The sequence below is a fragment of the Crinia signifera genome, chromosome 5, assembly GCF_055691185.1.
Source record: "Crinia signifera chromosome 5, ASM5569118v1, whole genome shotgun sequence".
NCBI classification, from domain to species: domain Eukaryota; kingdom Metazoa; phylum Chordata; class Amphibia; order Anura; family Myobatrachidae; genus Crinia; species Crinia signifera.
Genome location: NC_139221.1, coordinates 70,026,963 through 70,042,730, shown reverse-complemented (window position 1 = coordinate 70,042,730; position 15,768 = coordinate 70,026,963). Strand labels below are relative to the sequence as shown.

The window sequence follows — 15,768 nt, the reverse complement described above, 5'->3', positions numbered from 1 at the left end:
ATAGTAGACAGGATCTGATTGGTTGCCCATAGCAACATCACATGTGAAGTAGAATACACATCTTAATAATTTCCCCCATGTGGCAGAAGATCCATATTCATCCAGTATAAAACTAATTTAATAGTAATAATGAAGGAAAACATTCTACTTTTGTAAACCTGCATAGCTGGAAAAACAATCATCATGATGATGATGACTTCGACTTATACAGATGCAGGGCCGCCACTAGAAATGTTGGGGCCCGGGACTGGCCTTCAGACACCCCCCCCCCCCGCACGCACTCTGCCTCCCCCCCAATTACTATTACTCACCAGCAGTGGTGGCGCGGCATCTCCCACCTTCACGAACAGTTGGGAGCAGCCTGGCTGGGGGGCCGCCGGGTGGGGGAGGCGTTGTGCGGGTGCGGGGGGGGGGTGGCGCCATGCCACTCCAGAGGCCGGGGCCAGGGACAGCTCTACCCACGGCACCTCCCTGTCGGCGGCCCTGTACATATGTCCCCAGTAGTGCCAGTTACATATAATGTCCCCAGTAGTGCCCATTACAGATGTCCCCAGTAGTGCCAGTTACAAATCATGTCCCCAGTAGTGTCAGTTACATATGTCCCCAGTAGTGCCAGTTACATATCATTTCCCCAGTAGTGCCAGTTACAGATGTCCCCAGTAGTGCCAGTTACAGATGTCCCCAGTCGGTTTTTAGGAAAAAAAACCCAGTACATTCTGGAACTATGGTTTTCAGAATAATTCGGATAACGGATATTTGGATAAAGGATACTCAACCTGTATTAAGTAGTATATCATTTCATGGCCCTTCAAGTGACATCTATATCATTTAGCACTGCCTTTCAAAGAGAGTAAATAAAGAAAAGGCAAAATCTTACACTAGTAATATCTAAACATAATATTGGCAATTATCGTGTTGTTAAAATCATATTTGTTTGAAGTTCTGCTATCCAGCGATGGACTATTATACAGTAGCTTTATAAAAGCCAGAGATTAAAAAAAACAAGAAATATTTTATTTTCTGTACCCTATTATTTGTTCAGTAACGTGAAAAACTAATAAAAACTAATGTTTTAAAAAAATTTTTTACAAAGAAGGGCATAAATAGGCACAGAGGACAATCACATTAGGTAACAATGAACAGTTAATTACCATAAACATGAGTCAATGGCAGAATGAACAATTAGGTCCATAAGGTTTGGACACTTGCACAAATTTCCTAAGCTACTGTAGCACAATTGATATAAAATGAAATAATGGAGATGCAATAGAAGTGTAGACTTTCAGCATTACTTCCAGTGGTTGGACAAAAATATCATATAAAAACATGAGTTTTTCAAAAAATGTTGGTGTTAATGTTGACACCGGAGCCTGTCGACCTCCAATTAGTGTCCATGTGGATGTTAAAGTGTGAAAATACCCACATTTAAAAAAAAAACAACATGAAAAACTCACGTCGACCTTTTCATGTGTCAAACTTTTATCAGTGTCGACCTAGTGCATGTCAGCCTTTTTTGTTGACCTATTAATTGTCAGCCTAGACGCTGTCGACCTATCATCCGGACATCCCATTTTTGACACTTATCCAATGTTTGAAAGCATTAGTCAATTGGCATCCAGATTGGACAGATGGTCTGCCATATCATTTTATAGTGCCCACCGTTAGCAGGTGATTGGTTGATACTTTATCTCTCTCTAAGATCTGATACATCCACCCCTCCCCATCTTATGAACAAACAGTACTATGCTCAACTAAATATATTGCAGGTGCAGAAATGGGACAGGCTTGCTGATGTTCCACTTATCCCAGATGTAACAAACCACAAGGAAATCCTAATGTCAGCAGCCTCATGCTGTTTCCTTAAACCGACTAAGCTCACATTTTATTGCCAGAAGTCTTCTCTTGAAGAACCACGAATAATACTGTCTCTTAATATTGTTAAAAATGCCTGTTGGGGAGAAAAAAAACAATAAAACATTAAAGTTTAATTATCACGAAGTAAAAAGTAAAAATGTGCTATTTCTTGACATGTAAAACAGTACTTACAGATATAGCGCCTCCCAGCCAGCCTGAGGAATCGCCAGATCCCCTGAACTGGCGCAGGCTGGGGGTCAGGCGCTCCATCTGACACGGATGCGCGAGCGTCTCACACGCTGCTGCATCCCCTTCAGCACGGCGGCGGGGAGCGGATTCTCTGGGCAGGGTTAGTAGGGGCTGCAGGAGGGCGGCGGCGGCCTCGGCCAGAACGGGGTGCTTGAGGGTCTCGTGCACGTGCGCCCCCTTCTGTCGGATGGCGAGTGGTGGGGGATGGCGATTCTATACCCAGGAGCAGCTCAAACAGCAAAAAATTTTTTGTCTCTAAACTCAAAGAGAAAACTATGGTGAAAGAGGGGGGTCCAAAACCCCACAGCTAGTTACCTATGGCGTCAATTATCGTGGCCTACACTGTGCTTCAAGCCACAGAGCCATATTTTTCCTCACAGCTTTAGGAGCTGCATGGAAAAGTCCATGATACAAGATAGACTCTAGGGTTTAATTCACAGGGAAATAGATTGATTCTGCATTTTATGCGAAATCAATGAGTTACTGTAGAGCGTGTTAACCCACGGTTTACTGTGCATGGGATACGTTTTGTTTAATGGAATAGCTTCCGGCATTAATTTACATTCTCCGAACAAATATTAATATTTTACACAGCACAGACGGTGTAATGGTTAGCATTACTGCCTCACAGCCAGGCATCTGGTGATATCAGCTGCCCGCCCCCCGCACCCGCATTACGACCTCATTACCATGAGAATGCCCAGCATTCTCATGGGAAGGCCCATGAAACACTGAGTGTTCCCATATGGTAATGGGCACCCCCGCCCTTCTCCGCCCCCCCCCCCCGTGTATGGTGCATGCACCCGGCGAACAGAATGGGCACTTGCGCAGATATGCGCCTGCATATGCGCAGTACACAGAGGACATAATGAACCAGAATAATCCCCATTGTTTGATTTTTCCAGACAACCTGCTGCTGCACAGCTGCACTCATTAATCACTGACACATTTTAAAAGATCCACAGATGGAGCGAAATTAGCTCACTTGTGATTCTGTGAGGAGACCTGCAAAACATGCACTGTTGGTAGCTCTCGAGGACTAGGGTTGGCTACCCCAGGGCTAGGCCAATCCAGGACCTTCAAATGCTTTCACCGAGCCACTACTTAGTTGCCCGCACGGTGTGTTTGGGGTCATTGTCATGCTGGAAGACCCAGCCACGTTCCATCTTCAATGTTTTTACTGATGAAAGGAAGTTTTGGGCCAAAATCTCACGATACTTGGCCCCATTCATCCTCTCTTTAATATGGATCAGTTGTCCTGTCCCCTTTGCAGAAAAGTACCCCCAAAGCATGATGTTCCCACCCCCATGCTTCATAGTGGGTATGGTGTTTTTGCGATGCCACTCATTTTTCTTCTCCCTCCAAACACAGCGAGTGCAGTTTACACCAAAAGTTCTATTTTGCTCTCATCTGACCACTTGACATTCTACCAATCCTCCTCTGGATCATCCAGATGGTCACTGGCAAACATTGGACGGCCCGGGGCATGTGCTGGCTTAAGCAGGGGGACCTTTAGGGTGCTGCAGGATTTGAACCCATGACGATGTAGTGTGTTACTAATGGTAACCTTTGTGACTGTTGTCCGAGCTCTCTTGAGGTCATTGACCAGGTCCGTCCGTGTAGTTCTGGGATGATTCCTCAAGATTATTGATACCCATGAGGTGAGATCTTGCATGGAGCCGTAGGTCGAGGGAGATTGTGTGACCTTCTTCCATTTTTTAATAATTGCACCGTTGATCTGTTCTCACCAAGCTGCTTGCATATTGTCGAGTAGCTCATCCCAGCCTTGTGCAGCTTTACAATTTTGCCCTGGTGTCCTTAGACAGCGCTCTGATCTTGACATTGGTGGAGAGGCTACAGTCTGACTGTTTGAGGATGTGGACAGGCGTCTTTTATACAGATAACCAGTTCAAACAGATGCCATTAATACAGGTATCGAGTGGAGGATAGAAGAGCTTCCTAAAGAAGAAGTAACAGGTCTGTGAGAGCCAGAAATCTTACTGTTTGGTAGGTGTTCAAATATTTATTTTCCGCAAGAATATACAAATACATATTTTTTCATAAAAAACGTCATTTTTAAAAGCTGCAGTAAATTTACCCCTGTGAGGTATATTCAATACCCATGTCGACCTCGCGACCTGTCGACCCAAAGTCATGTTGACAGTTCACTTGCACATTCTATATGTCGGTATTTTGACCTTGTTGGGATTTTAAATGTCGGTATTTTGACCTTGTCCGGATTTTAAATGTCGGGATTTTGACCTTGTCGGGATATTGACCATCGGGATTTTGACTGCATCCCCCTGCTCCTTCTTGTACTCATTATTAAGCCAACTTTTTATCAATATACAAAATGGGGGAAATTTACTAAGATAAGAGTTTTATTTCACATGGGATGTTTCTATGGGCAGCCAGTCAGATACTATCTATTATTTTGTAGAAGATACTAAATAAATGAGAAGTAGATTCTGATTGGTTCCCCTATGTGTATACAGTGAAGTGATACAGAAATGAAATGTCCATCTGAAACAGTTGACATCTACAAGTATATTTATAAAAAAAGTAGAATGAAAAGAAATATACAGTATATGTCAGGGGTTCCCAATCTTTTTCTAATCACGGCACCCTAGAGTATCAGTATTTTTCCAAGGCACCCCTAGGCCCCAAAAAATATATCATAAAAAGTAGATGGTGTTTATATGTGCTTCTTAGGTTCAGTTGTGGTAAAGGGCAGGATTTGGTTCTGATTGTACACATTTTATGATTGGCAGCCACCAGCACTGGTTTTGTCCAGAAATAATTGCTCATAAAGAATTTGAATTGGTCCTGGATGACCAACCAGAGGCACCCCTGCAAGTGTCCCGAGGCACCCCAGGGAGCCACGGCACACAGTTTGGGAACCACTGGTATATGTATAAAAGTACAGTATATTATAATCTGATACCTATATTTCAGATTTAAGGAATGAAAGAGTTTTTGTTGTTTGATGGATTTACTATATTTAAAGTGTCGATACTGGATACTTATTTACAAGTTGTGTTGTATTTGTAAATGTGTTGTAAACCCCTGTGTCTTCCATTGCTGTAATAGGTATGCATACGAAATGACAGAGTATAACATAAATAGGTGCAGCAGCTTCATTTTTCTGTATATGGATTTATAGAGGAAGCAAGCTGTGCGCTGTGTGTGGCTGCAGCTAATACTATTTACCACAATGAGATGATTTCACACTTCATCCAAAGCCATGGCTAGGTTAAATGTTAACGGCATCTTTTCACGTGTGCGTCTAGCCATTGCAAAGCTGATTCACATCACATTTTATTTTAGCAGCGAACCAAAGCCAAAAAAGCACTTACTATGAGAGAGGGCAGATGTTTCTGTTTCATGAAATCAGTGGTAAATATTTGGATCAACTCTCTGTTTTGCTTTCCCAAGAGAAAATGCCAAAGAAAAGGAAATTCTTCAGGATTGTAGTTTATAAATGTAGCATTGAAGTAAATGGGCTGATCCTTTGTGGGACACAAATAGAAATTGCATTGTTTCGGTTTATTGTCAGCTAGATAGTAATTGGGGAACTTTGGAAACACAACACAATATAATATGAAGCTATGCAGCAATTTTCCTTTGCATAACCTGACTACTTTACCTGCCTGGGGCTCTCGACGGCTATAAAAATGATGCATCCTCTGGCATTTCTCACATATTATATTACTCAGTCATAGAATTGCAATAGATGTATTTGAGATTTTACCTTGCTCAATACAACATTTTATACAATGTAAAAAACAAAATAAACCAACTTGTCCTTAGTTGCAAATCAAATCACAAACAGATAATAGCTGATACACATACAGTAAGTATTCACCCCACTCCTACAAACTAGTAGAAAATATAATCTAGAGGACATCACAGTAACCAGGATACAATAAATAAAGCATTGCAGTGACCATCACAGAGTGATCACTATTATGCAGAGAACATTACAGTGATCACTATTATGCAGAGAACATCACAGTGATCACTATTCTGCAGAGAACATCACAGTGATCACTATTATGCAGTAAACATCACAATGATCACTATTATGCAGAGAACATCACAGTGATTACCATATACATGCATAGCACATCAGTGACCACCATATAATGCAGAGCACATCACAGTGACCACCATATAATGCAGAGCACATCACAGTGACCACCATATAATGCAGAGCACATCACAGTGACCACCATATAATGCAGAGCACATCACAGTGACCACCATATAATGCAGAGCACATCACAGTGACCACCATATAATGCAGAGCACATCACAGTGATCACTATTATGCAGAGAACATCACAGTGATCACCATATAATGCAGGGCACATCAGTGACCACCATATTATGCAGAGAACATCACAGTGATCACTATTATGCAGAGAACATCACAGTGATCACTATTATGCAGAGCACATCACAATGACCACCATATAATGCAGAGCACATCACAGTGACCACCATATAATGCAGAGCACATCACAGTGACCACCATATAATGCAGGGAATAGTCTGTGACCATCATATTATGCACAGAACATCATAGCGACCATCATATAATAAGGAAACATCACAGTGACCACCATATAATGCAGGGAATATCTCTGTGACCATCATATTATGCACAGAACATCACAGTGACCATCATATAATAAGGAGAACATCACAGTGACCTACATATAATACAGAGAGCATCAGGAACCGCCATGAAATAGAGGTTTTTTTCATTGCCTTCAAATATCATTATAAATAACAAAATAATAAATGAACACTATTAATTACTTCAACAGCTTCATAATACATCTATGTAATATAATATAATTTAAATAACCCTCATTCAATTGCTGCATCTGAAATGATGGAAAGTTTGTGATTTGTGCAATGGACATGTTCTTGTTATACATAATGTGGTACTTATGTATTATCTGGGCTCCCATGTTAAATGCACCCCATTTTTCATACCCCTACTATCCAACTACGCATGGAGTTGATTTTATATAGTGTGGCGAGCACTGCGAGCCACCGTGCCCGAAGCGTGGCGAGCGGACGCGGTCTCATAAGAAAAACGGGAGTCCAGATATTACATAAGTACCCATACTGTACATCATATTGATTGTTTTGTGTTTATATTTACTTTTAGGTTGAATTAACAAATGATGTGCAGTCTATCCTGCTGATAATGGTGGCTGTGATGATTGGAAAATCAGTGGGTGACTACTTCAACCATTCACTCTTCAGCTCTTTATTGCATCTTAAGCGTATACCGCATTTAGAAGCAGAACCCTGTGTAGTCCATGGCAAGAAGAAGTAAGTGTTTTCATATAAAGGACAATCACCATAGCATGGCTTATGTAGTATATAATGACACTATCATATTCAGGGGCTGGCTGGCAACTTTAGGCCTGGGGGGCAAGTCCAGAGCACTGGCCCATGAGAAACAGCGTTTGGCTGAGAAAACCCCCTGCTCTCCCTATCCAACAACAACAACAACAACAACTCCCCACACTTTCTCCCTCCGTGGGTGTCCACGTCACCCACAGAGGGAGAATAAATTAGTGTGCCGAGCGTAGCGAGGCACCGGGTCCGCTGCGTGGCGAGCGATCCACATCCCCCCCAATCCCACAACAACAGTAGCAGCAGGACCCTGCAGGCTGCTCCTCTACTATAATAATAAACAAGGACACCACATGCTGCTCCCCCTGCATTATAACCGGAGGACACCACAGGCTGCTCCCCCTGCATAGTAACTGTACACTACAGGCTGCTCCCCCTGCATAATAACTGTACACCACAGGCTGCTCCTCCTGCATAATAACTGGACACCACAGGCTGCTCCCCCTGCATAATAACTGGACACCACAGGCTGCTCCCCCTGCATAATAACTGGACACCACAGGCTGCTCCCCCTGCATAATAACACAACACCACAGGCTGCTCCCCCTGCATAATAACACAACACCACATGCTGCTCCCCCTGCATAATAACAGGACACCACAGGCTGCTGCTACTGCATAATAACAGGACACCACAGGCTGCTGCTACTGCATAATAACACAACACCACATGCTGCTCTCCCTGCATAATAACATGACACAACAGGCTGCTCCCCCTGCATAACCTGACACCACAGGCTGCTCCCCCTGCATAATAATGACACCACAGACTGCACCACCTGCATAATAATGACACCACAGGCTGCTTCCCCTGCATAATAATGACACCACAGGCTGCTCCCCCTGCATAATAATGACACCACAGGCTGCTCCCCCTGCATAATTGGACACCACAGGCTGCTCCCCCTGCATAATAACACAACACCACAGGCTGCTCCCCCTGCATAATAACACAACACCACAGGCTGCTCCCCCTGCATAATAACACAACACCGCAGACTGCTCCCCCTGCATAATAACAGGACACCACAGGCTGCTGCTACTGCATAATAACACAACACCACATGCTGCTCTCCCTACATAATAACATGACACCACAGGCTGCTCCCCCTGCATAACCTGACACCACAGGCTGCTCCCCCTGCATAATAATGACACCACAGACTGCTCCCCCTGCATAATAATGACTCCACAGACTGCTCCCCCTGCATAATAATGACTCCACAGACTGCTCCCACTGCATAATAATGACACCACAGGCTGCTCCCACTGCATAACTGGACACCACAGGCTGCTCCCACTACATAATAACTGGACACCACAGGCTGCTCTGCCTGCATAATAACACAACACCACAGGCTGCTCTGCCTGCATAATAACACAACACCACAGGCTGCTCCCCCTGCATAATAACAGGACACCACAGGCTGCTCCCCCTGCATAATAACACAACACCACAGGCTGCTCCCCTTGCATAATAACACAACACCTCAGGCTGCTCCCCCTGCATAATAACAGGACACCACAGGCTGCTGCTACTGCATAATAACACAACACCACATGCTGCTCTCCCTGCATAATAACATGACACCACAGGCTGCTCCCCCTGCATAATAACTGGACACCACAGGCTGCTCCCCCTGCATAATAACTGGACACCACAGGCTGCTCCCACTACATAATAACTGGACACCACAGGCTGCTCCCCCTGCATAATAATGACACCACAGACTGCACCACCTGCATAATAATGACACCACAGGCTGCACCACCTGCATAATAATGACACCACAGGCTGCACCACCTGCATAATAATGACACCACAGGCTGCTTCCCCTGCATAATAATGACACCACAGGCTGCTCCCCCTGCATAATTGGACACCACAGGCTGCTCCCCCTGCATAATAACACAACACCACAGGCTGCTCCCCCTGCATAATAACACAACACCGCAGACTGCTCCCGCTGCATAATAACAGGACACCACAGGCTGCTGCTACTGCATAATAACACAACACCACATGCTGCTCTCCCTGCATAATAACATAACACCACAGGCTGCTCCCCCTGCATAACCTGACACCACAGGCTGCTCCCCCTGCATAATAATGACACCACAGACTGCACCACCTGCATAATAATGACACCACAGACTGCTCCCTCTGCATAATAACACAACATCACAGGCAGATGCTGTTACCTGAGGTAGTGAGGCTAAAATCTTCACTGCCGCTGGGCGGACACCACAGGCTTCTCCTCAGTTCCTGCTGCAGCACTAGCAGGGGAAGGTGGACGCACAGGCCGGAAGTAGGGTGCCGTGTGATGTTCGGCACAGGCAGGCTGCTTGTTGCTGGTGCTCTGGCCTCTCGTCCCGCCCACAGCTCCGACCCCTAGCGGCCTCCTGCACTCTCTAGACATGTCCCCAGTGCAGGAGGCCGGCAGCCATTTTCTTAAAGCCCGGACAGTGCTAATGAATAGAGGACGTGGCCACTACTCACTGGACCACCAGGCGGCCCTCAGTAATGATTGATAAAGCGGCCCGGGGGGGCACATGGCACCCTGCCCCTGATCATATTAACTATATATATACCCACAGGTGTGCTGTGTGTGATGTGGGATGGCCCTGCAGATCTCTGATTGGTGAGGGTGTGTCTTAAATGTATGTATAAGTATGCTTTGTTCAGTGTATTGTGTTATTCCCTGACGACGGTCACCGACCGAAACATGTCGGAATAAAGAAACCTTTTTTGCATCATTTATGAAGACTCACAAGTGCCAACTTTCTTCAACTTACATAACTATATATATATATATATATATATATATATATATATATATATATATTACCCAATAATCCTCTACGCGCTATGAATGCAAATCCAATTGAGAATCTGTAGCAATGGCTGCCTTACCACAAAATCCCTAGAGGGTTACAAAAAACAGATACTTGTGTAGTTTCACGTCGCCCGATATATCAGATGCGATATCGGTCAATATATCGGATACGATATCGGCCGATATATCGATGCAATCCAAAGCAATTTTTGACCTGTTCATAACCCCATTATCCAGTACGCATGGAGTTGATTTTATAAAGTGTGGCGAGCCCGAAGCATGGAGAGCGTAGCGAGCCCCGCGAGGGGACGCGGATTACTGCGCTCGCCACACTATATACAATCAATTCCATGCGTAGTGGATAGTGGGGTTATGAACAGGTCAAAAATAGCTTCGGATCGCATCGATATATCGGCCAATATCACATCCGATATATCAGCCAATATCACATCCAATATATCGGCCGATATCGCATCTGATATATCGGGCTCCGTGAAACTACACAAGTACCAAAAAACAATAATTTTTGTCTAATTAGCATTAAAGGGCTATAATTAACCCACAATAATAGCGGTTAAGCTGTGTACACACGGGTGGAGATATATTGCTAGCAATATATGGCTGAGCAATATATTGCTCAGTTTCTCCTTTTCATCAGCGTCCAGAGATGGTCAATGATGAAAGGGAACCTCTGCCGGGGATGCCGCAGAGGTAATCAGCTGGTCGCAGGAGCAAGCTCCTGCGACCAGCGATTAGAATGGGGCTGAAAACGGGAGCGCGCACCCGGCGATTTATTGCCGGGGCACACTCCAATCACTGGCAATATGGTCGCCAGAGACCATATTTCCAGCGATTTAAGCCCCTATCGCCCACGTATGTACACAGCTTAATAGATACACTCAACATGTTTTTTTTAATGAGAATTCTTATAGTCCACCAAGAATAATTCATGTTATTTTCCTAATATATTGTAAACACCAATAAAGTGAACATTTACATTTACGTCAACACAAAAGAAAAAGAGGTTTAATGTATGTATTCCTTGTGTCTATGCAAAGGAACTCTCCCTGTTAATTCAGTAAATAAACCCTGGGGAGCACCAGCAACTGATAACAATGTATTGTACACCCAGATAACACTCACACACGTTAATGGCGCACAAACTGAAGTACATACATTTTCAGGTCTGGTGCAGGTTCCAACCCACACTTATAATTCCATAAAATCGTATATATACCCAAAAAATGGGCTAAATTTACCTTTAGAGAATCATTTCATATATACAGTCTTTTAATGAGCAGAGGCGGTTTACCACAGTGTTTGCAGACATACCACACACATATATCAGACATTAGTATCACACTGAGGCATTTTGTAGACTGCTTATAATGAGCTGAGGTGCTAGAAGTAATGAGTGAGGGGAGTGTTATCTCGCTGTACACCCGTGATCTGCAGCATCATGCGGAATAATGAGAGTCTGCAAGACATCGTTCTCATTATCATCCTATCACAATGTGGCCCCTTCAGGCCACATACAAATACGTCGCTATTACAGTTATATTAAGTGATGAGAATTTTTTTTTATTCCTGTTACTTAAAAGATCAATTAATGAATCTATTCAGCCTAACAGCAAATCAAGTAGGTGGTTTAGGATCAGGACAAAGTTGTATCAGATGAGAGGGATCTTCTTGGAGTGTCTGCTGTCTCAAATGTACAGTAATTGAGGACTTTACACACCCTTTTCCCATTATTTGTTTCACTGAAATACAGTAAAGGGCTTTTTGGGCAGTTTTTGTGATTGTTGCTGCGTAAAGCAGCTTAACGTAGTGGTATTGGGATGTAAACACAGTGCGCCGTGCCGTACTCATTCCAATGGCAGCTGGGTCACATTCCGATGCGGGCACACAGCTCCCACTGACATCAGTGCATAGGGACACATCTGTATGATGGGAAATGTGATCTGGCTGAATGAATATTTCCCATTGCAAAGGCCGGTACAGGGGTCCCTGCATTGTGCTTAGTGTAGCGCCAGGGATTCTCCGCATGCTTTGTCAGTTACAAGTGAGGTGAGTAGCCCATAGGCTACCGCCATGTTCAGATGGCAGTAGTTGTGGGGTCCGCTATGGGAAATGGTTTGCATTCTGGATATGAATACATCTGACAGCATTGCATCCCCCTTCACTGATGTTTTCAAGGGAACTTACGCAACTATAGTTTGATAAACGGGCTCCTGAGTGACTGCGTAACATTGAATACAGCTGCACACAGAGTATGCAGCATGCCTCAGTGGAAGGTAAACACATGTAAACACCATGGTTTTGCATGTCCTATTGATCCACAAGTTAGAATTCAGATCATGACATACTTGCCTACCTGACCCTCTCCATGAGGGAGAAAATGCTCTGTTCCTGGATGGTACTCTTTACCTAGAAGGGCACCCATCGCGGGCATCGCATGTACATCGCATGCCATTATAATGGCATGCGATGCGACTGATGCGATGCCCGCGATTTTACATAGAAATACATGTTAAAATGTAAATCGCGTGCATCGCATGCGACCAAAAAATCGCATGCGATGCGACCGACGCGATTACCGCCATTTCCCGTAGGGAACAATGTTAAATGTCCCAATTGACCTGATTTTCCATAGGGAACAATGTTAAATGGCCCACAGAGGCCAAATAGGCACCCTGAAGTGTGAAATGCCCCCCCCCAATTGTTAACGCCACCCCACAATCAACGTGAACCCGAAGCGTGGCAAGCGCAGCGAGCCCGCAAGGGGCGGCGGTACGCGTCCTACGACCTTTTCATACCCCCACTATCCACGTTGGCGTGGAGTTGAGAATAGAAAGTGTGGCGAGCGCAGTGAGCCACCGAGCCCGAAGCGTGGCGAGCGGACGCGGATACCTTCACAGGTATACGCGTCCCCTCGCGGGCTTCACAGGTGTCCGCGTGCGCTCGCCACGCTTCGGGCTCGGTGGCTCGCTGCGCTCGCCACACTTTCTATTCTCAACTCCACACCGACGTGTATAGTGGGGGTATGATAAGGTCGTAGGACGCGTACCGCTGCGCTCGCCACGCTTCGGGTTCATGTTGATCATGGGGTGGCATTAACAATTGGGGGGGGGCCTGGTAATGTAGATTTTTTGGTCGCATGCGATGCGACCGACACGATTTTTTACCTTGCGATGCCCAAGATCAAAATCGTGGGCGCCCTTCTAGGTAAAGAGTAACTCCTGGACTTCCCTGGTAATGTAGGATTGCCATCACCTGTGGTGAAACACCCTTCTTATCAATGAACTAGCTCACCACAGGTGATGGTAATCCTACATTACCAGGGAAGCCCAGGAACAGAGCATTTTCTCCCTCATGGAGAGGGTCAGGTAGGCAAGTATGGATCATGAGCATGTTACCAAAGTGATGCTTCCTAGACACTTAGGCCCTTATTCTGGTTAATTTGAAAAGGCAAATTCCTTCTCAAATGGACAAAACCATGTGCATTGCAGGGGGGGGGCAGAGGTAACATGCAGAGAGAATTAGATTTGGGTGGGGTTTTACTTCAAAGTGAGATCTATACTATATTGCAGTGTAAAAATAAAGCAGCCAGTATTTACCCTGCACAGAAACAAAATAACTCCCCCAAATCTAAATCTCTCTGCAGATGTTACATCTGCCCCACCTGCAGTGCACATGGTTTTGTACTTTTCAGAAGGAATTTGCCTTTGCGAGTGAACCAGAATAAGGGCCTAGATTCATTTAAATTGAATCTCGCATTAAAGAGTATTTTATTTACAATGCTCTACTATAAAATGCTGAATGCAGCAAACCACATACACTTAGCTGGTGTATACAGTACATAATTCCATTATTGTTATTTTAAGAGCACACGAGAGATACAATACAGACCAATAAGCTTGACCTCAATGCTGGGGAAGGATTACGGAAATATACATTACACTATTTATAAGAAAACATGTACAAAATATAATAACATAACATTATAGAGGCTGCAGATGCCTGGGAAGCCCGGCCAAGCAAGCAGACAATTAGCAGGGCTCCAGGTATCACATCAGAGACTTTTTATAGTCATAAGTGATACAGCGGCTCATTAAATACACAAAGCACAAATGCAAATGAAATACAAACATCTGCTTTAAAATTAACCTGGAATCTTCTCTATGCAAATGTGGTATTAGAAATATAAATAAAAGAAAATACAAGACCATGACTGTAGGGGTCAATATACACAACACGCCTAACAGAAATATAGTACTACTGATAGCTATCATATTATAACTGCACCAGCACCAGTAAAAGCTATGCCTCCTTGTTATAAGCCTCCTCTGGTGGGTCTGTGTTACTGCAGCTGGACATCTGTATGTGCAGTCTCACCTATCATAATCAGGCCATCAGTACTCTGCCTGTGTGTCTGGCTGTCCAGCTGCAGTGATTAGGGGGTTTGTCCTTTCTGGTTGTTTTCATTTAAGCCCCGTACACACGGGGGAGATATATTGCTCAGCAATATGTTGCTAGCAATATATTACTGAGCAATATATTGCTCAGTGTCCCCTTTTCATCAGCGACCAGAGATGGTCGCTGATGAAAAGGAATCTAAGCTGGCGGTGCCGCAGAGGTACTCAGCTGGTCGCAGGAGCAAGCTCCTGCGACCAGCGATTAGAACGGGGCTGAAAACGGGAGCGCGACCATATTCCCAGCAATTTCAGCCCCTATCGCTCCCGTGTGTACACAGCATTAGAGTTGCTCCCTATATTATCCAGCCTGCTCTAAGCTTGTTACACTGCTAGTTTCTAGTGCTACTGTTGGTCCTACCTGACTACTCCTGTATTCACTTAATAATCGGTTTCTCTTTCTTGGCATGTACCTGGTATTGTGCATATCCTGACAAACCGTGTCTGGGTGCATATTGACCAAGCCTGTGTTATTCTGTGTCCTCACTCAGGGGGTGATTCTGTACTGATCGGACAGGGTTCCGATAGTGGGGGTCTGTGCAGACCTTCGGCAAGTATCACACTCGCTGAGATGTTTGCACGGGTAAGGGAGGGAGAGGCGGGCAGGGGCGGACACTGGCCTGGAGCAGGGGAACGCCCATGAAAACGCTGAATGTTCCCCTAAGAACGCAAGCGGGCCAATGCCTGCTCGAGGTGGGCGGCTGATGTCACATGACATTCGGTGGACTCCAATGGATATAAAAGTCAGTTTACATGGTGACCATCAAATGATTTCTCTCCCCTTCGGCCATATGCAAGGGAATGTGTTCATGTACATACTCTCGCATGGTATTGAGGGGATTCGGTGGTGGACGGGAGGAGTGGGCATTTGGCCGGAAGGTGGGTGACATAAAGCCACTCACTAAGCAGCGAACGACACT

At 44.8% G+C, this 15,768-nt stretch overlaps 2 protein-coding genes across 5 annotated transcripts in view; both read left to right on the top strand.

Annotated features, from left to right (window-relative positions):
* MCM4 (minichromosome maintenance complex component 4) overlaps nt 1-15,768 on the top strand; it is a 372,932-nt gene that overhangs the window by 150,102 nt on the left and 207,062 nt on the right. The window lies entirely within an intron of this gene.
* Nucleotides 1-15,768, top strand: part of LOC146079479 (chloride channel protein C-like) — a 151,913-nt gene that overhangs the window by 70,670 nt on the left and 65,475 nt on the right. For all 3 annotated transcript variants that reach the window (XR_014474555.1, XM_083186247.1, XM_083186248.1), the window contains exon 13: nt 7,286-7,452. Coding sequence is in view for 2 of the 3 variants with exons in the window: in XM_083186247.1 (XP_083042373.1) it covers nt 7,286-7,452 (167 nt within the window). In the remaining variant the exon portion in view is untranslated. The remainder of the gene's footprint in view (nt 1-7,285; nt 7,453-15,768) is intronic.